At 42.9% G+C, this 22,536-nt stretch overlaps 1 protein-coding gene across 1 annotated transcript in view; it reads right to left on the bottom strand.

Moving 5' to 3' along the window:
* Window positions 1-22,536, bottom strand: part of ATP6V1B1 (ATPase H+ transporting V1 subunit B1) — a 177,121-nt gene that overhangs the window by 105,629 nt on the left and 48,956 nt on the right. The window contains 1 exon segment of the mRNA XM_030192550.1: window positions 390-445. Coding sequence (XP_030048410.1) covers window positions 390-445 — 56 coding nt within the window.

Below are 22,536 nucleotides of genomic sequence, written 5' to 3'. Positions count from 1 at the left end.
CTAGCGGTAAAGTCTCACGCGATAATCAGGTGGTAATCACCTACGTACATTAAAAGCCACTTGGCTCGTGTAGCTGACGCACGGCAGAAAATAAAATATATTTTTCGGATGCGTATAGCGGACACGCACCAAAAATGATATTACCGCAAGGGCTTCGCGGTAGCCAGGTGGAAACTCAGAATTGACATGCATTGGATGTGCATAGGCGCTTACCCAGCTTAGTAAAAGGACCCCTAAACTAAACTTTGCATCGCAAGGTATAAGCTATTTTTCTCTCCTCATCCTTTCTCTTTCTTACTTAATAGAAATTGTCTTTTGTTCTGAGATAATAATCCTAACACTGATTCTCTGGATAAAACCTATAAACAGAGGAAGACATTTGCCATTACCTTCACGTCATCCAGTACCACCAACGGCCCATTGACACCACATACTGTCCTGTATGCTGTCAGCAAAAGAAGAATATAGGGTCAGTGTTTTTAGTAATCACTGTAAGTAAAATAAACACAAAAGAGAGGCTGGTGCCATAAGATAACCAGGAAGCAAGCAAAAAAAGAACAGCACTGAAAGCTGAAGGGTCACAGAACTAGTGTTTCTAATTATTTGAAAGAATTACATTGTCTTTGTGTTTGTGCATGAATTATTTTTAAAACTGCATGTTTAGTTTTTCAAGTGCCATATGGGAATACATCTGAATTCCTAATTCAATTTTTTTCTTACTACTTTTACAATTCTGTTTGAGTTCATACAAGTTTAAAATTGAAATATCCGGTTTTAAGAATATACAGTTTAAGCATTAGCTTGGTTCTGTGTTTCCTTTTTAGGCCTTTACTGTGTGGAACAATTTACGAGGTCTAATTCGTTTAGAACCAGACTATATGCAATTATATAAGAAGCTGAAAACTTTTTTGATACATTTTATATGATGTATTTTTGTTATTCCTTTTTTTGTGGGTTCTTGAATTGTAAACCGCCTGGAACCTTCTGTTGGGATAGGTGTGATATATAAACTGTGAATTAGGTTAGATTATTCCAAAGTCACTGATTAAAATCCAACATGGCCATTTTTTACCTAAATTGGATGCATCATGGGGTTAAAATGTCAATTAAAAATACTATAGTTAAGAGAAAAAAGCATACACAGTTGTACTGGCAATACTCAATTCTTCTTATAACTCCTAATATAAGATCCAGCAATGGAATAAGAGATATATGGGTTTTTTGAGACCCTTCAGGTTTTGGTGCTGTGTTTTGCTTGCATTTTGGTAATGACTGTACATTATAAAATATTTCAATCATTGACAAACTAAGGGGTTCATTTTAGCAGAATGTGAACTTGTAAATGCCCTTTGCATGGAAGTAGTGATTTTTGGAAATCCCAAATTCTTAGCTGTGCAGGAATTTTCCTTCATTTCCGGTTTATAATGAATGTTAATAGAGTCTTTAACAGCCAAGGCAGATGCACCCTGTAGAAATGAGTCTTGAGCATGGAATCAATCATCGCTTGTCTACAATAAAAAGACTTTTGTTAATTAATTAATTTATTTATTTATGGGTTGCTAACAAACTTATCTATTGTCTCTGAAGAAAACATAGCCATGTGGGAAACGGTGGTCCTAAGCATACCCTCGATCCAATTAACAAGCCAAAGATCTTTCAGGGACATATCCTTGGAGGATCCTCAGCACTAGACTGCTGCAGGATCTCCAGAGGAGGTAAACTCTAGATAATCGAGCAAAAAATATAGCATTACAAAAAATGCAAAAAACAAAGCATTTAAAAAAAATGCTTAAGTTCCTCTTGATTATCTCTTGCAGGTAAACTTTACACAACATTACATGATGGAGGGGGGAGGAGTACATTCTAAGGATATTAAAGAAGCTTCTCTCAAGGACTTAGCCTGAAACCCAGTGACCCCTAAGATCCAATGGATGGTACATGTTTGTCCAAGGAGCCACTGACTGGAATACTAGCAGGTTTGGATTTCACTTTGCATTTTCCAATGCAGCTACAAATATTACAACTCACTCACAATTTTCTGCTCTGGCAGTGCTCCCAGGGGCTTCCAAAGGGCAGGACTTGCCCCTTTGGACACCTGCCTGCAGCCATATGCAACATCATTGCTGGGCCTTTATTGACAGGAAGGCCCCCTTAATGATATTATGCCAGGTGTCCTTAGTATTGTCAGATAGTCAGGATCTAAATGGTCCTCCAAGAACACCTCCTCTAGATATAACACCACTCTTCCCATACAACACAGTTTTGCTCCTCTTATTACTCCTCTGTACTTAAGGCTTCTGATTTTATATTTTAACTAATAAATACAGGTACTACACACATGGTGCAAAACAGAAAGGTGTTTATTGGAGAAATATCAGAAAAACACCCTTCCCCTTGTACTCTCTCACTCTTCCCCTGACTTGTGCATCCTCCACTCATTGTGCCTTTTCTGTGCTGTCAACTCCTAAGTGGTGCACACATCAGTGTGTTTTTTTCTAGCAAAAATGGTGCTGGTACTCAAATGTTAGGCCACCCTTCAGGGGGACACACCCCACAATAGCCAGGCCCCCTGCAACTAGTCATAGAATCTATGCCAAGGCAGAATTGGTGTGTAGAGTTTGAGCTCTTTCATTAAAACTTAGGGGTCCATGGGTCAATTTTAGCAGACAATGGAAACTCAGTACCCCCAAGAGCCCCCCTCCAAGAAAAGCCCTGGCACACATACATATTTGATTCCACAAGAAAAGTTACCAAGTGATAGCAGCTGTTGCACAAAAAGAAGCTTCTGTTATCCGGGGGGGGGGGGGGGGGGGGGGGGAGGGGGGAGGGGGGGAGAACGCCTTACAAATGCCTTAGAATAGAAGCTCTTTTTACACTCCACTCATAGGTAGTTGACCACATGAAATCCCTCTTTGAGTTGATCCCCAGCATTCCCCCTCTTCCCATGCCCAAGTACAAGGCTCTGCAACAATCCAAAAAACCACCAATACCAACATAGTCACTGCCCACATCTCCTGCCTCTGGTGTTCTCATGACCTTTCTGAATGGTAGTACTGTATTACCACGCTTGCATTTTTCACTACAACTTCTAACACTTCATGGTAACCACTTTGCCATTCACTCTGGCAGTGCCAAATTATTGTTTTGTGTCATTTTGGTAGGGTATATTTTTGTCAATAATAATTATTCTTAACCCAAAAAGAAACATCAGTTGCTAGGATAATTTAAAGACATGCTGTTAGGTTGTGCTTTCATTATCTCTTCACTTATTGGAACTAAGGATACTCTGGAGCTCATTTTCAAAGGAGAAAAACGTCTCAAAAATGGCATAAAGTGGAATTTGGAAAAAAACTGCAATTTTTAAAACTCGGATTTGAGATGTTTTTCTCTGCACTGCATCCAAATCACAAGGGGGTATATTGAGGGCGGGATTTGGGCATCTCCAAAACTTGGACATTTTTCTGCCATAATGGAACACAGCAAAAACGTCCAGGGCTAAAAGTTAGATGTTTTGGTCTAGACTTGTTTCAATCACGTCTAATTTACAAAAATGTGCCCTAAATGAAGACATGGCCACTGGAGAGATTAAGGCATGATTCCCCCCTTACTCCACCAGTGGTCACAGACCCCCTCCCACCCCCAAAAGATGTGAAAGAAACAGGACATACCAGTCTCAATGACAGCTTCAGGTGTTATGGCCAGTCCTATTAAAGCAGCAAGCAGGTACCTGGAGTAGCCTAGTGGTCGGTGCAGTGCGCTGTAGAGAAGGAGACCCAGGCCCATCATCCACTCTAACTGGTACACTTGTGGAGGAAAGTGTGAGCCCTCCAAAACCAACCAAAAACCTAATATACCTACGTAGGTGACACCTGCAGGCATAAGGGCTATTGAAGTGGTGAACAGTTGGGTACAGTAGGTTTTTGAGGGGTTTGTGGCAGGGTTCAAATACATATAAGGGGGGTCATGGTGGAGATACGCACCTGGGACCAATTTATGTGCAGTCACTGCAGTGCCCTATAGGGCGCAGTGCTCTGCTGGGATGTCGTGTGACCAGTTTACTAAGAATGCTGATCCCCGCAGGTGTGGCTGCTGACCATTGGGTCATAGGGCAGGGCCCCACTGTGCTCTAACCTCTATCCTATTTACTCACTTTTGATAGGTGGTTAGGGCCAATGATCCTTTTTGCACAAGGGCCCAGATCACCTGTCAGTCTGCTCCTGTGGCCCTGTATACATCCCAATGGCTTGCTTTGTGCATTTTTTCCTTGGACTTTTTTTTTTATGGTCCTAAAAGACAGACGCACTGAGCACAAAAATGCCCAGCAAATGGCCATTTTTGAAACAAAAAGTTAGATGTTTTTCTGGTTTGAAAATAGCTACGTTTGCTACTGGATTTTTGGACGTTGTTCGTAAAACATCCAAAATCGGATTTATTTATTTTTATTTATTTATTTAACACATTTATACCCCACATTTTCCCACTTAGTTGCAGGCTCAATGTGGCTTACACAGTACCGTGGAGGCAGGCTCCAGTTCAGTAAAAATACAAATACACCATATTGACAAAGCCCCTTCATGTGATTATGCCGAGCTTTCATGAAGGCTGTTTTTGGATATTTTTGGATTTAATGATTTTTTGGGGTGGGGGCAAGAGCTTATATTTCAGACATTTTAATTAGGGTTGCATTCGCTTAAAATTTTTAATCACAATTAATCGCATAATTAAAGGTGTTTCATTATTTATTTTCCACTGCAGCTCCTTATGATTCTGGGCAAGTCACGTAACCCTCCACTGCCCCGGGTACAAAATAAGTACCTGCATATAATATGTTAAACACTTTGATTGTAACCACAGAAAGGCAATATATAAAATCCCATCTCCCTTCCTTTCCCTAAAGGACTTATCATCTCCCTCCTTCCCACCCCCAGATCCAACATTTCTCTCTTTCTCAATCTTCACTCCCTCTCCTCCCAAGTCCATTCTTTCTTTCCTGTGTTCCATTCTCTCTCTCTCTCTCTCTCTCTCTCTCTCTCTCTCTCTCTCTCCTTCCTCCCTCCCATTGTTCAGCACCTCTCCCTCGCTCTCCTCCACCCCCATGAGCATTGACACAAACTTGGTAGTGAGCAGCACCAAGCTTTTCTCGTGGCTTCAGGAGCTCAGTCATAGTTTCCATTGGTGACCCCTCTAGTTCTGCTTGAGGTTCTGCAGCTTACACTCCCCCCCCCCCCCCCCCAGAGTTTAGCATCTGCCCCCATCTCAATACCTCACTGGTATTTCAGGAGCAATATTGTCAATGGTTTGTAATATTGCTCAAATAGTACACCCAATTCTTCAATAGTGTGTCTACTGATAAATAATGTCCATTACTGAGCAATAGGGCACATTATTAAGCAATAGTGTAATGGTGTGATAAAACAGCAAAACATTGGGAGGGGGGGGGTTATCTTGTTGTTTTGGTTAAAAATGTCTTGAACACTATGGGGCCCTTTTACGAAACTGGGGTAAAAAGTGTCCTTAGTGCGTGCTTACACAGGTCATTCCCACACACTAAGGCCATATTTCCCACATGTGTAAAATGGCCGATGTTTCTATTTTTTTTTTTAATTAATGGCCATGCACTAATTTTCCCATTAGCATGGAGCCATTAGTGCATGAGCCCCTACCGCCACCTATTTTGTAGGCAGTAAAAGCTCACACGCTAAGCACATGCTAATTGGTTAGCATGCAGCAATGTAGCTGTTCTAACTGATTAAAGCAGAAGATGCCAATTCTCTGCCCCTGACCTTTCCCGGTGCTAAAAAATAAAATCTATTTTTTTAGGGGCCCTTTTACTAAGCTGCTCTAAAAAGTGGCCCGCGCTAGTTTGGACGCATGAAATTGGTTTGCACTGGGCCATATTTTACTGCGGCAGGTAAAAAGGCTTTTTTTTAATGGGGCATTAAATGGCCGTGTGCTAATATTAAAAGTAGAGCACAGGTGTTTACTGCCTGAGCCCTTAATGCCACCTATTTACTTGGCAGTAAGGGTTCATGCGCTACTCCTGTGGTAACCAGATAGCACGTGGCGATGTGGCCACACTGCCAGGAACGCCCCCCTCCCCCCCCCCACGGTAGAAAATAGAAAATTATTTTCTATGCGGGAAACAGCATGCACTAACAATGAAACTATCACAGGGAGCCCGTGCTATCCCAGCGGTAGTGTTGGGTAGTTGGGAACAATTCTGTCTTAACCTGACGACTTCCTGGACCTATACGTCTAGCTCCATCTCTACCTGTTTTCAAATCCATGCTGAAAACCCACCTTTTCACAGCTGCTTTTGGCTCCTAGCCTCTACTCATTTGCCCTCCTTTCTTCCTTCCTTCCTTCTCACCCAGTACTTCCCTCACCCGTAACTGTCTTGTCTGTCTGTATTATTTAGATTGTAAGCTCTCTTGAGCAGGGATTGTCTCTTTGTGTCAGGTGTTCAGCGCTGCATGCGTCTGGTAGCGCTATACAAATGCTAATAATAATAACCTTAAAATCTGTGATAATGGCAAACTATTTTTTAAACATCTAGGGTGACAACTATCATATAACAAAAATGTGTTCCTGTCTGTCAGTTTCCTAAAACCCTTAGGGCCCTGTTTACTAAGCCATGTTAGAGGCGTGCTAATATTTTTAGCATGTGCTAACCATGTGGGCACCCATGGGCACCTAGACGGTTAGTGCATGCTAATATTTAGCAAGCGCTAAAAACGTTAGCGCACCTTAGTAAACAGGGACCTCAGTGTTAAAGCCTGTAATGTCCTGTGTAATTTCTATATCCCCAAACTGTATTTTATCAGTAGCTGATGTCGTAATGAACTTTAAATTCTCATCACATGTATTAACCTAATGTAGAAACATAATTAACTCATTCTGGGTGCCCTACTGCCGCTTAGTAGAAGGGTCCCTTAGCACGTGGGAAATGCACACCAATGCCTGAGCATACCCTGCGGTAAGGCATTCTAAGCTATGGTAAACACGCATTAGTGTTTACCACAGCTTAGTGAAAGGACCCCCATATCCTTTCAAACGAATGCAATCTCTACTGAAGATAGTTTTGGATGGTGAATGATCATACACAACAAACATGATAAATAGGTCAGTCTTATGTTTTCTATAATATTTTTGACTTGATGGTTTCTTTCATTTTAGACCTTGCTAGAACTGTCCAAGAATAATTGGAATGTTATTTAAAAATGTTGGCAGTGGCTCAAACATTCACAGACATATAAAGTTCTCACTTTCTATTTTGTTCCCTTTTCTAGAATATATTTTATAAACCTGTTTTCTTCTTATTATGCGGTTCAAGGTGCAGCCATTTTGAATGGGTTCATCTCCTTAATCACAAGCAAGCCTGCATGCAACATTTTCCTTACAGAACTGGCAAAAGCAGCAACTTAAAGCCACAATACCAAAATCCAGCAACAAAACAGACAGAAAAAAAAAAAAGACCCACCACCGGAAAACACCAATTCAAATAATTAAGGGGTTGAGTTGTTATGAAAAAAGCCTTGAACGCCTACTAAGTAAAGCAAAGTGGGTGGGCTGTGATTTTCAGAACAGGAGAAAAAAAAAGCTGTTGGGAATGATTGCCAATTCTGTAAAAAACGTCTTTCAACCTGCCCCCCCCTCCTCCCCACAAACCCATCCCAAAATTCACAGTTCCTGTCACATACAATCACCATTAGCCCTGACAATAATGGCTTATTAACTCAGGTCTAGGAGAGGTGGGAGAAGAAGGGGAGGAAATTGAGCCTGCTGACAAAGAGGACAACCAGCCCAACTAGACTGGGGCACTAATTGTTTCCAATCATCTTCCACTGGCATCTGTAGGGTGGGTCCTCTTTTCAGTTTCAGGGCAGGGGCAAGTGAAGCTTAGGGGGCTGGTGCAAAGTGCTTGGTGTTTCTACACAAGTGAAATCTTTGGGAACGTACTGCCAATTATATTTTGTAAAATATGGAAAGGTATCCTGTCTGGGACGTATGTTGTTCAAAAGGTAGCTCATTAGGGTTTTTTTTTTTCTTTTAAAGAATAGGTTTTGGGCTTTTTAAAACAATCTCATATGGAGTATACAAATGTTACACTTGTGTGTGCAATGTTTAGAGAGCCATAATACCATCCCTTAAATACGTTGCTGTCAGTCTTTGCAACATAGCAGCACTGTACATTATAAAAAGTCTTTTCAATTCCTTGTTTAAAGCTGCCTTTCACATTATATTATTGACAATCTAACGTTATGTCATTATGAAATTTAAACTCCTATTGCACGCATTTCCGGGGGGGGGGGGGCTAAAATGTGCCCCCTCACCTCGGGCTCTGGAACCCCCCCCCCCCTCCCATCGAAGTCTGGCTACTCCCCTGGTATGAACGTGCAGAGTGCACCAAAATGAGACTACCACCTGGCTACCACACCCCCTGGCGGTAATTTCATGTTTTACCTCACTGATTACGTGACCAAAGGAGTTCGCTCACGAGAGTATCTCTTTGCTTGATCTTACGCGAAGGGACAGCGAGGCGGCGCAGTATATTGCTTCCAGCAAATGTTCTGTATTATAAAACACAGCTGTACTTACTCTGCTAGACGTCGTGGCCCCTGACTCAGGCGCTGGGCACTGAAACACGGACCGCGTCGGGTCCATTCAAGGGTTGTCTTATCTAAACACATGATTAAAGGTTTAATTTTTCCCTCTTCTTGAAGGCCCCTGGTACTTTTTTTTGTTTTGCTTTTTGGACTTTTGTTTGTACTTTGCGCCCTCTCTTTGCTACACTATCCAGCTTATAATCGAAATAGTAAAACGCCTATATTGTGACCCAAATCGGGAGATAGACGTTTATCTCACAAAAATGAATAAAGCGGTATAATCAAAAGCCGAATTTGGACGTTTTCAACTGCACTCCGTCGCAGATGCGGACAAAGTTGATGGGGGCGTGTCGAAGGCGTGGTGAAGGCGGAACTGGGGCGTGGTTATCGGCCGATCAGAGATAGGCGCCTTTCGCCGATAATGGAAAAAAACATATTCGTTTTTAGCGAGAATTTAGGGCACTTTTCCTGGACCCTGTTTTTCCACGAATAGGGCCCCAAAAAGTGCCCTAAATGACCAGATGACCACTGGAGGGAGTCAGGGATGACCTCCCCTGACTCCCCCAGTGATCACTAACCCCCTCCCACCACAAAAAAAATGATGTTTCACAACTTTTTATTTTCACCCTCAAATGTCATACCCACCTCCCTGGCAGCAGTATGCAGGTCCCTGGAGCAGTTGTTAGGGGGTGCAGTGGACTTCAGGCAGGTGGACCCAGGCCCATCCCCCCCCTACCTGTTACAATTGTGCTGCTTAATGCTTAGTCGTCCAACCCCCCCCCAAAACCCACTGTACCCACATGTAGGTGCCCCCCTTCACCCCTTAGGGCTATAGTAATGGTGTAGACTTGTGGGCAGTGGGTTTTGAGGGGGATTTGGGGGGCTCAATACACAAGGGAAGGGTGCTATGCACCTGGGAGCTCTTTTACCTTTTTTTTTTGTTTTTCTAAAAGTGCCCCCTAGGGTGCCCGGTTGGTGTCCTGGCATGTGAGGGGGGACAGTGCACTACGAATCCTGGCCCCTCCCACGAACAAATGCCTTGGATTTATTCGTTTTTGAGCTGGGCGCTTTCATTTTCCATTATCGCTGAAAAACAAAAACGCCCAGCTCACAAATTGTCGAATAAAACATGGACGTCTATTTTTTGCGAAAATACGGTTCGGTCCGCCCCTTCACGGACCCGTTCTTGGAGATAAACGCCCATGGAGATAGACGTTTTCGTTCGATTATGCCCCTCCATGTTTGACACATGCCCATAACACCTGGATGATTTGTTTATTTATTTCCTCTCACATGCGGCCTTTCCAGCGGTAATCCGCAGTCGGCACACACAGCGACTGGTCGCAGTAAGTCCAAACTGGTGCATTTTGGGCATGTGTAGGCACCTACGCGGCTTAGTAAAAGGGCCCCATAGATAGATAGATAGATAGATAGATACCACTTTTCTGGGAAATAATTTAAGCCTCTTTGGGTTAGTGGTTTTTATTTTTCAATTCCCACATTATTTTGTTAAATAGTGGTGGACCAGGCCAGAATTTATATGGATGGTAGTAATATTCAGGTGCCATTTAAATAATATATATGTTCAAGTCTAAATGCAGAAACAGCAGAGATTTTCAATGGTCAGATTTAAACATGTAAAGATCAGTATTTTTATAAGTCACCTAGGTCTGAAAAGGGATGTTCATATCAACTGTACTCCAACTTTGCTCCAATTGGTTTCACCCTCCACAGGCTTCTTCAGGGAGCATCATAGATACTGCAAGGAGCACTGCTCATCCCATACACTGAGGTAGTATGGTGAACATCTAAAAAGATGCCACCCTTATTTAACTGCAAAACGCTTGGTCATATATGGAATAATTCTATAAGTAATTTGAGCATGTAGAATACATTTTCCCCCAGATTCTATATACAGCGCTAAAATTTGTTCGCAGATCATAGATCCACACACAACTTCAATCTGTTCAAAATTTTGCTACAAGACTAATATTCCGCCAGTGTCGCTATGCTCATATTAGCCCTCTCCTCAAGTCATTTCACTGGCTTCCTATCCGTTTCCGCATACGGTTCAAACTCCTCTTATTGACCTATAAGTGCATTCACTCTGCAGCTCCTCAGTACCTCTCCACTCTCATCTCTCCCTACATTCCTCCCCGGGAACTCCGTTCACTGGGTAAATCTCTCTTATCTGCACCCTTCTCCACCGCTAATTCCAGACTCCATTCCTTTTATCTTGCTGCACCTTATGCCTGGAATAGACTTCCTGAGCCGGTATGTCAAGCTCCATCTCTGGACGTCTTCAAATCTAAGCTAAAAGCCCACCTTTTTGATGCTGCTTTTAACTCCTAACCCTTATTCACTTGTTCAGAACCGTTATTTTATCATCCTGACTTTAATATTCCCTTATCTCTTGTTTGTCCTGCTTGTCTGTCCTAATTAGATTGTAAGCTCTGTCGAGCAGGGACTGTCTCTTCATGTTCAAGTATACAGCGCTGCGTACGTCTAGTAGTGCTTTAGAAATTATAAGTAGTAGTAGTAGTAAATTAGCTAACAAGCCAATTAAAATCATCAATCAGGTCCTATTGATTACTGATGTAAATTGGCACCCATTAAAATCTGCGCATGTATCCAAATGTGCACTATTCTAAATGGCATGATAACTAACCCCCCTGTTTACTATGCCACACTAACGGCTACTGTGCTGCAATGCCAACACACCCATTCAAAGAGAATGGGCAATGAAGGCATTAGCGCATGGCAGCCGCTAGCATAGCTTAGTAAATAGGTGGGTAACTACTCTTGCGGCTAACTTAGCCACAAGAGCAGTCACCCCCCTCCCATTTACTAAGCTCCCCCCCCCCCCCAACATATTGAGTATGGCCATGGGAGAGGCATGGGCACGTGAGTGGCATTACAAAAAACTAGAGCGCAGACTTACTGAACCCCCAAAGTTAAGCACCGGCATTTACACCAGGTTTTAGCTGGTGTAAAATCTGAGGCTCAACGTTTGGCACAGAATCAGGCTGTAAGCGCTATTCTATAAACAGCGCTCAGCTCGGAGCATTGTTTATAGAATAGTGTTCCACACACTGATTAATTTTCAGCAATGAAATCGTGGCGCTATTTATAGTATCTCCTTCTTTATGTGCTCAAGTAGATGCTTATAATTCTGCCGGGAGTATACGGGCCTACAGGTAGGTGCCTGGAACACATAACACTTACTTTCATGCAGTATGGAGGTTGTTTGAGGAACCATATCCAATGTGTAAAGCATGTTCTGCAGAAGGCTAAGGGTTATTATAGAACTGCATGGCCTAACAGGTGCATATAAGGATGTGTACTGACAAAATAACATGTACTTATGCATAGCATAGCATAACTTTATTCTTGTATTCCTCAAACACCTTGCAGTTCGATGCAGATCACAATAAAAGAAATTAGTCATAACCAGGAAGTATAGTCAATATAAAACAAAATTACAACTGGTCATACCGTCCAACTCCCCCCCCCCCCCCCCAATCTACACATCATCGCCCTCCAGTGACAAATTTCGGAAACAAATTGGTCTTTAAGGGCTTCTTTTACAAAGCTGCGCTACCGATCCTTGGTGTGGCAAATGAGAGAAAGCCAATTCAATTCCTATGGGCTTCCTCTCATTCGCCGCGCAGGAATTGCTAGCGCGGCTTTGTAAAAGAAGCCCTAAAAGCCTCCTAAAATTCAGATACTCTTGACAGTCAACAACAACCCAGTAATTTAATTTCCCCACCTGGCTACCTGAAATGCCAACAAACATTCCACATATTGCAATTTTTTCCTACCTCTAATTGGGAGATTTAAAAACACAAAAACAAATTACAAACCCTCTGAGATGTGAAACAAGATGGAAAGATGAAACAATCCGCCAAATAGGAAGGTACCAATCCAAAAAGGAACTTGTACAAGAAACTAAATTTTTTTTTTAAAGACCCGGGCTGAGATTGCCAGCCAATGTGTCATAGTAAAGTGGAGGGGCATAATCGAACGGTGCCAACCAAATAGATGGCTGGCCATCTAATTGGCCAGCGCCGCAAAGAGCAGTCCCGAACCATATTATCGAAAAAGATGGCCGGCTATCTTTCATTTCAGTAATACAGTTGGGGCCGGCCAAATGTCAGAGATGGCCGGGTTTGAGATGGTTGGCATCGGTTTTCGCTGATAATGGAAATCTCAAACCCGGCCAAATCCAAGGCATTTGGTCGTGGCAGGAGCCAGCATTTGTAGTGCACTGGTCCCCCTGATGTGCCAGGACACCAACCGGCACCCTAGGGGACACTGCAGAGGTCTTCAAAAATAGCTCCCAGGTGCATAGCTCCCTTACCTTGGGTGCTGAGCCCCCAAATCCCCCCCAAAAAACCCACTCCCCACAACTGTACAACACTAATATAGCCCTTAGGGATGAAGGGGGGCACCTACATGTGGGTACAGTGGGTTCTGGGGAGTTTTGGAGGGCTTAACATTTACCAGCACAAGTGTAACAGGTAGGGGGGGATGGGCCTGGGTCCACCTGCCTGAAGTGCACTGCATCCACTAAATACTGCTCCAGGGACCTGCATACTGCTGTCAGGGAGCTGGGTATGACATTTCAGGCTGACATAGAGGCTGGCAAAAAATATATATATTTTTTTTTGGGTGGGAGGGGGTTGTTGACCACTGGGGGAGTAAGGGGAGGTCATCCCCGATTCCCTCCGGTGGTCATTTGGTCAGATGGGGCACCTTTTTGAAGCTTGGTCCTGAAAAAAAGGGGACCAATTGAAGCCGGTGAAATGCTTGTCAGGGCCACCTTTCTTTTTTCCATTATCGGGCGAAGCCAGCCATCTCGTGAGAATGCCCCCGTCCTGCCTTCACTATCCTACCAACACGCCCCTTTGAAGTTTGGCCTGCTCCGCGACGGAAAACAGTTGGCGCTGGCCAAAATCGGCTTTCGATTATTCCGATTTGGCTGGGTTCAGGAGATCGTTGGCCATCTCCTGATTTGTGTCGGAAGATAGTCGGCGATCTCCTTCGAAAATAAGCTGGATAGTAACATAGTAGATGACGGCAGAGAAAGACCTGTACGGTCCATCCAGTCTGCCCAACAAGATAAACTCATTTGTGCTGCTTTATGTGTATACCTGACTATGAAAGTGCAAAACCCTTAAGAGAGAAACTTCACTGGCTCCCACTCAAGGAACACATTGCGTTTAAGATCTGCACAATTGTACACAAAATCATTCACGCAGAAGCCCCAATCTACATGCTCAACCTCGTGGACCTGCCTCCCAGAAATGCCAAAAGATCAGCCCGCAAATTTTTTAACCTGCACTTTCCCAGCTGTAAAGGACTGAAATACAAGCTGACACATGCCACCACCTTCTCCTACATCAGCATGCAGTTATGGAATGCATTACCCACAGCCCTGAAAACCATTGACGAAATAACTAACTTTCGCAAATCTCTGAAGACACATCTCTTCAACAAAGCCTACAAAGAGAACCCATAACCTTACAAAACTACCTCACCAACCCACTCAACTATTAATGTCCACCTTATATACTATTCTGCCTACAACCTTCTTCTCTCTTCCCATACTTAATCTTTATATATTACTAATCATATCTGATATCCTGTAATGACTATGACAAAACTCTGTAAGCCACACTGAGCCTGCAAATAGGTGGGAAAATGTGGGATACAAATGCAATAAATAATAATAATAATATCTGCCATTATTTGCCATTTTCAGGGCACAGACTGTAGAAGTCTGCCCAGCACTAGCCCCGCCTCCCAACCACTAGCCCTGCCTCTCACCACCAGGTCTTAACATAAAAACCTGAAAAGTGCTCATATTTTTTTACAGAAAAATCAAATGCAAAGCAGCGTTCTGAATTGCCTGAAGCCTCTTTACAACAACTTAGGGCAATTCAAGTAAATATTACAATAATCTAACATACTCAATAACAAAGACTGAACCAGAAGCCAAAAATGCTCTTCCGAAAAGTATTTCTTAATACAGCGTAGCTTACGCATCAGTACAAAAGACCTTTGGACCAACCTATTCACCTGTGTAGTCTAAGAAAAAGTGGAATCCAAAGGCATAGGCCTTCCTGAGAGGATGAAATTGCAATACACACCTCTATTTTATAAAACACATGAATGCACACAAGCATTTTCACCTTCTTTGGAACAGCTACCGGGCAGTAACTCCAAATTGGCGTGCATTGGGCATGCATAGGTGCCTATGCGGCATAGTAAAATGGCCCCTAGGATTCCATATAGCACACCTAGGGGCCATTTACTATGCCGCATAGGCACCTATGCATGCCCAATGCACGTCAATTTGGAGTTACTGCCCAGCTACTGTGACAAGCGGCAAAAACCACGCGGTAATCGGCATTCTATGCATGTAGACCATTACCGCCCGGTTACCACATCAGACCTTACTGCTAAGTGAATGGGTGGTGGTAAGGTCTCAGATCCAAAATGGACACATGCCAATTTTCATTTTGCTGCACGTCCATTTTTGTCAAAAATTTTAAAAAGGCCTTTTTCACAGGCACGCCGAAAACACGCACCTACACTAGCGCAGGCCATTTTGTGGTAGTTCCGGCTGGAGCATGCACCATTTCTGGCGTGTCCAAAAAATAATTTTTATTTTCAAATTAACGTATCGTATGCATGCCAAGTGTCATTTGATGCATGTAGATCATTACCGCAGGCTACCGCGTGAGACTTTACCGCTAGGTCAATGACTTGCGGTAAAGTCTCAGACCCAAAATGGATGTGTGCCAATTTTGATTTTGCCACATGTACATTTTTGGCAAAAATTTTAAAAAGGCCTTTTTTACAGGCGTGCTGAAAAATGGAGCTACGCATACCCAAAACCCACGCCTACACTACCGCAGGATGTTTTTCAGCACACTTTATTGAATTCTGATTTAGTTCATTAGTTTGAATGGTCCAATCAGAATCTCTGACATTAGTGAATGCAGTGAGTGTTTGCATAAAAGGCATAGCGGCCATGTTGGATATTGATTCTATAGAAGATGACATGCTTGAAATTGGAAGAACTTTACTTATAAGACCAACCCTGATGCAGACTGCAGCAAAACATGCATGACAGCTTTGGGCTTGAAAAGGTAAGTTTGCAAACAGGAAAATCTATATACTATGATACAGCAATTGCTATTGTTAATATTTTATTTATTATTAGGATTTATATAAAAGACAAGATAAGAGAGATTTGAAGAATACTGATTTAAAAATAAGAAAATAAGAAATGACCAATGAAGAATATAGCAGTGTGGAGCACATTGGTGCAATGTTCTGTTAGCATCTTCGTGTACTGCTTCTAATGGTTATTCAAAAAAATTACTTCATTTTTAAGTGAATATGACTTAGGTTATATCCACAATGAGTGTTTGAAAATATTTTTTATGGTTTGGATTTGTGGGTTTGAGGTTTACTTATTTACTACAAACTGTGAAATTTTAGTGCCCTTTTAAGTGATTAGTCATTATTGAAACATGTCCAGATGAAAACGTCCAGCTTTTAGCCCTGAATGTTTTTGCTTTGTTCCATTGTGGCATAAAAACATCCAAGTTGTAGGAATGCCCAAATCATGCCCCCAACACGCCCTCAACATGCTCCCTTGCAGACAAACTGTATAGAAAAAGGTCTTTAAAATGTGTTCCAAAAATAGTGATTTGGATGTTTTTGCAAAACGTCCATCTGCCGCTTTCTGTCGCATTTTGGGGGGGTCTATTACGAAAGCTTAGCTCGAGTTATCTGCAACAGGGCCCAAACGAATAAAATGGGCCCTGCTGCAGATAACTTGAGCTAAGCTTTAGTCAAAGACCCCCTGAATGTTTTTCTGTTTCAAAAATGAGCCCCTATGTATGTAGGTAATCAACTGCTTTGACTTTCAGAAATAGTGGGATAGACAAGCAAACATGTATCTTGACAGACTAAGTGCCCTGTTGTAGAATTATCCTCATGCCCTCAAATTTTATATAGTGTGACTTCTGTTGTGCATGCAAAGTTGGGCATATTCTGATTTGTGCGTGCAACTCAGTTGGTTAACAAGCCAATCAGCGCTAATAATTAGATGTTAACAAGCAGTTACCAGCACTAATTGGCAATAATTAGAATTTATACGCATTGTATAAAGTAGTCCATGTAAATTCTACCATGTAGATCTCAAAAGGGGATGTGGCCATGGGAGGAGCATGGGTGGGTCATGGGCATTCCTAAAATTTACACGCAGTGTTATATAAGAACCAGTTCTGCACCTAAAGTTAGGCATGGGCATTTACACCAGCTTTCCATTGGTGTAAATGGCTGTGTCTAAATTTTGGACGTGACTATCCAGCTCATTTTTGAAAGAGAAGGGCGCCCATCTTCCGACACAAATCAGGAGATGGGCATCCTTCTCTCAGGGGTGCCAGAATCGGTATAATCGAAAGCCGATTTTGGGCGTCCCCAACTGCTTTCCATCGCCGGGACGGCCAAAGTTCCCGGGGGCGTGTCGGAAGGGTAGCGAAGGCGGAACAGGGGTGTGCCGGGGCGTGGTTAAGAGATGGGTGCCCTTGGCCGATAATGGGAAAAAGAAGGGCGTCCATGGCGAGAATTTGGTCCGCTTTATTTGGTCCCTTTTTTTTCAGGTCCAAGTCCCAAAAAAGTGCCCAAACTGACCAGTTGACCACCGGAGGGAATCGGGGATCACCTCCCCTGACTCCCCCAGTGGTCACTAACCCCCTCCCTACCTCAAAAAAACAACTTTCAAAACTTTTTTTGCCAGCCTCTATGTCAGCCTCAAATGTCATACTCAGGTCCATCGCAGCAGTATGGGTGCAGTGGACCAGGCAGGCGGACCCAGGCCCATCCCCCCCTACCTGTTACACTTGTGGTGGTAAATGGGAGCCCTTCAAAACCCACCCGAAACCCACTGTACCCACATGTAGGTGCCCCCTTCACCCCTTAGGGCTATGGTAGTGGTGTACAGTTGTGGGGAGTGTGCTTTGGGGGGGGCTTTGGGGGGCTCAGCACCCAAGGTAAGCGAGGTATGCACCTGGGATCAATTTCCGAAGTCCACTCTAGTGCCCCCTAGGGTTCCCGGTTGGTGCCCTGGCATGTGAGGGGTACCAGTGCACTACGAATCCTGGCCCCTCCCATGACCAAATGCCTTGGATTGGTTTGTTTTTGAGATGGGCGCCATTGGTTTCCATTATGGCCGAAAGCCGATGGCGCCCATCTCTAATGTTGACCCAAATGTTGAGATTTGGGCGCCCCCAACCACATTATCAAAACGAAAGATGGACGCCCATCTCGTTTCGAAAAAACGGTTGGCCCTGCCCCTTCACAGCACCGTCCTCGGAGATGGGTGTCCCCGTTCGGAAATGCCCCTCTATGCGTATTCTATAAACTGTGCCAAACTTTAGGTGCAGTTTATAGAATACACATAGGTGTATTTTCCATTGGCGCTGATTTTTTTCAGTGCCAAATATAGAATTTAGCCCACAGTGACTTACAGTGCCAAACGTTATCCCTATAAGCAGGTCTGGGTTTAGGGATAAGCTACATATGCAACTACCTAGAGAGCCAAATTTTGAAGACACCAAAACCCAAGCCTGGTTACACTTATTTTATGGCTGTGGGCCAGTGGTATAGCTAAGTGGGGCCACAGGGGCCTGCCCCCCCCCAAATTTCCTCTGGGCCCCTGGTTGGCTGATGGGGGTCCTCAACCCCCACTAGCTGACGACTTCGTCCAGCAGTGGTCTGCGGCGGCGCTGCCGCATTGCCTGCCCTGCTCTCTCTAGGAGCATGCCAGATGTGAGGGCAAGAGGGAGCAGGGCAAGCAATGCAGCAGTGCCGGAGACCAGTGCTGGATGAAGTCTTCGGTTGGTGAGGGGGTGGCAGTGGGCAGCGGAGGGGCTGGCGAGGCAGCAGAGGGGGCGGTGGTGGGGTGGCGACCAAAATGTGCCCCTCACCTTGGGCTCTGGCCCCCTCCCACCTCGATGTCTGGCTACGCCCCTGCTATGGGCATGTTCTGCTTCAAAGGGAAAGTACTGCGACACTATTGTCGTCCTCTGCTCCTCTCTTTGGGAGTTCTCATGTTCCCAAATTCAAACTCTTCAAATACTGTGTCAGGCTTCACACTACATACCAAAATCAAAATTGAAATTGTCCATATTTTTTAGTAGCTGCTGTTCATTTTAAAATGTCTACTATTTATCTTTCATTTTAAATTTATATTGCTATTATTGGAAGGAAAAAGCCTCAGAGCTCAGCCCATCAGCATAACTTTTAAACATTATAATGCAAAACTAATGATTTAAACTTATTTGTGCTCCAAATGTTTTAATGTCTCCAAAAAGTGGTTCCACCGACGGCGGACAGAACTTTGTTGTACTGCTGTACCAGGGTGTTAAAAGACCATTTTGCAATATGGCACTTTTTTTTAAGCCATTAAAGCATTTGGAACACAGATAAGTTTAAATCATTAGTTTTGTATTATAATGTTTAAAAGTCTTTTGGAAAGATTTTTTATGCCAATGAGGTGATTGCCCAGAGGAGCCCTATTACAGCTGTTATGTTGTTGAGTTGGGCTCTGAGGCTTTTTCCTTCCAATAATAGCAATATAAATTTAAAATGAAAGATAAATAGTAGAAAATTTAAAATGAATGATAAATAGTGGACAATTTTAATTTTGATTTTGGTATGCAGTGTGAAGCCTGACAAAGTCTTTGAAGGGTTTGAATGGGATTGTTGGTATCTCTTCATCCCCCTAATTTTATATTTAGCTCTCATGTTCCTCCTACCACCACCACCAACTCCCAATCTCTGGGGCCAATGCTGACCATCAAGGGGGCCTTTTTACAAAGCCTAAGGAAGGCTAACGCGTGGGTCGCATGCGTCATATCAGTGCTATTGCTGGCACAGCACATGCGCCTTGGCAAGTTTGGCATGGTACAAAATCCCATGGTACAAAATCTTTTCTACTGCAGGGGGTGTTCCTGGTGGTAATTGGCAGCGTGGCCACCAGGGGCGTAGCCAGACTTTGGCAGGAGGGCTCCGGAGCCTGAGGTAAGGGGGCACATTTTAGCCCCCCCCCCCCCCCGGCGCCGCCGACCCCCCTGCCACTTTTGACCCCCCCCGGCACCACTGCCCCTACTCTGTCTCTTTTGAGCCCCCCTCCTGCCGCTGCCAACCTTCCCCTGCCACCGCCAGGTACCTTTGCTGAAGAGGACTTCAGCTGGCAGCAAAGATACCTGGCGGCGGGAGAGGGATGGCGGCGATGGGAGGGGGGGTTGAATGTGGTGGGGGAGGGTCGGCAGCAGGGGGTGAAAGGAGGGGGCCAGGGCTAAATCTGTGGGGGCCCATGCCTCTGTGGCCCCACCTAGCTAAGCCCCTGGTGGCCACATTGGCACACGCTGCATGGTTAGCGAATGAGCCCTTACTGCTATGTCAATGGCTGGTGGTAAGGGCTCAGGCCATAAATAGGCACACGCTAGTTTTAATTTTTGCACACACCCTTTTCCCGGCCCATTAAAACATGGCCTTTTTCCCAGCCATGGCAAAAAGTGGCCCAGCGTTCATCAAAAAGATGCATCCCACACTACCGAAGACTACTTTTTACCATGGCTTTGTAAAAGGATCCCTAAGTTCATTTGAATATCAACTAGAAAAAAGTACATTCAGTGAAGTTTTGTAGAGGTGCCCTTGTTTTTATAAGCCAAATAGTCACATAAGCACAGCATTTACTTCAACATGGTTATAACACGTAGACAGGATAAAAGTGGCTACTTGTGATTCTCTTACCAACAAGTACTAGCCTTGATGTAGGAAAGCCTTTCAGTAGTTATTAAAGGAGAATCCCCTCATTTTAGCGGTTTCCTTCTCTCATTTTGACTTCAGCTTTGCTATTGCTGATCTGGTAGAGAAGAGAAAAGAATCCGGGCAACCAGAATCATTGTTATTTGTAATCGGTGTTATTGAAGTGGTAAAAAGAAAGATGTTGTTTCCTTCACATCTCATTGTTCATTAGTGAATAGAAAAGTTAAATTCTCCTAATGTTCAGTTTGTTGTCTGTGCCACTCACCGTTTATTTTGGCCTCTGGGGTCTCCCTTCTATCATTTATTTGTATCTGTACTTTGTTCACTGCTTTGTCCTTTCATATTGATTGAAATTTTAGGATATAAGTATTAGAATAAAATTAAATTGCATTAAAATTGACTTGAGCAAATGGCCCATGATCTGGCAATAGAGTTGTAAAAAATTATATATATATATATATATATATATATATATATATATATATAGCCTGATTTATGGTCTGTACACCTGTGTATATTTTGCTACAGAATGGTGGCTTCTGAAAAGATAGTCATAAATTAAAGAGCATGAAGTAAGACAGCACATAACTGAATGTAAGAAGAACAGGGTGAGCTGACTGCTGCCCAGCCATGAACACAACCTGAGTGTCTGACCACCCCCTCTAACATGGTGAAAATCTGTATCATTTTGGAAAAGGATTCTGATTTAGCGGTATCCTGTTGTCTTGCACTGGTTGAGCAGAGGCTGAACAGAAAAGAAGTAAAAGGATGAATGCATTTCTTCACCATGACTTTTAGGTTATGTACCCCATCTAACCGTGAAATTTACCACAAATTGATATGTCCTACCCTACCTGTAGTTTACAAGTGTAGGCCAGGGAACTACACAGAGTCTAATGAACAGAAACGGGACCTCAAACCATTCATATTAACATGATTTAAACAACTAAACTAAGAACAGGCATTTGTCAATATTTAACCTTTGAGAGTATAATATTAACTGTTTTACATGTGCATTTACACCAATCAGTTATGTGGTAGTCTAAGGGCCTATTCCAAACCTAGAAACACAAATTATGAGAAACTTTTATTGCTCAAATGTGAAAGACATGAGGTTATCTGTTTGTAACTTTTAGTAGTCTGTAAGTTTACACTGCACTGCATATTCAGAGGAGGAACAATGAACAGACATAGCATTAAAGGTAAAGAAAAAAAAGTGATTTATTAATTGATTACTTTTTTTACTTTTGTGTAGGAATTTGATTGGTCCTCCCCTACTTCTGTTTTGGTTTGAGTTACTTCATAGAGAAACCCGCTTCTTTTCTTTTTTGCACATTATACTAATGCATGCCACAGAACGACAAAATTAGTCTAAATGTGCATCATCATAATTTTTATATCCCACATTATCCCAAACAAGTTTGAGTTCAATGTGGCTTACAATAAACAGTGTAGGATACATAACAAAAAATAATGCATAAGAAACTAATTTGTTGTAAGAATCCAGTTTTACAATACAATATCATACTCATACTGGGATAGCTATGGATGTTTAACATTTAGAAAATCTATTACGAATGAGAAATTGTACATGAAACAAAGAGAAAGTTAAAGGTAAATAGAGTAATAACCAATTCAGGTAATAATTAATTGTTTGAGCTATGGTTGTTCTTTGTGAGGGTTTGTTTGAATAGGAACGATTGAGGATTTTGCGGAATCTAGTATATTCCTGTATATTTCTTATTTTGGGTGGTAAAGAGTTCCACCATTTGGTTCCTAGGTAAGTGAAGTCTTGAACATGTACTGTAGTTTCTTTTTTCAGAAATGACTAGCAATGACTCACTTTTACTCTCTCATGGTCTGATTCAAAGATATTTATCTATTCACATTTTTCTCTGCTTTTATTGAAGTGTATACAAAATGCAGTCAACTCAATGTTTAAAAAAAGAATTAAGCAAGGCCCATGTTATACTTTGGCTACAGAATCTACACTGCGATATTAACATGAAGAGCGGCTTTTTTTTTTTTTTTGAGATTGAAAACTTTGCAAACTTTCAGACGATCCCTAAATGACAAG

Source organism: Microcaecilia unicolor, chromosome 2 (assembly GCF_901765095.1).
Source record: "Microcaecilia unicolor chromosome 2, aMicUni1.1, whole genome shotgun sequence".
NCBI classification, from domain to species: domain Eukaryota; kingdom Metazoa; phylum Chordata; class Amphibia; order Gymnophiona; family Siphonopidae; genus Microcaecilia; species Microcaecilia unicolor.
The sequence above is the reverse complement of the archived record's forward strand: the minus strand, read 5'-3'. Positions and strand labels throughout refer to the sequence as shown.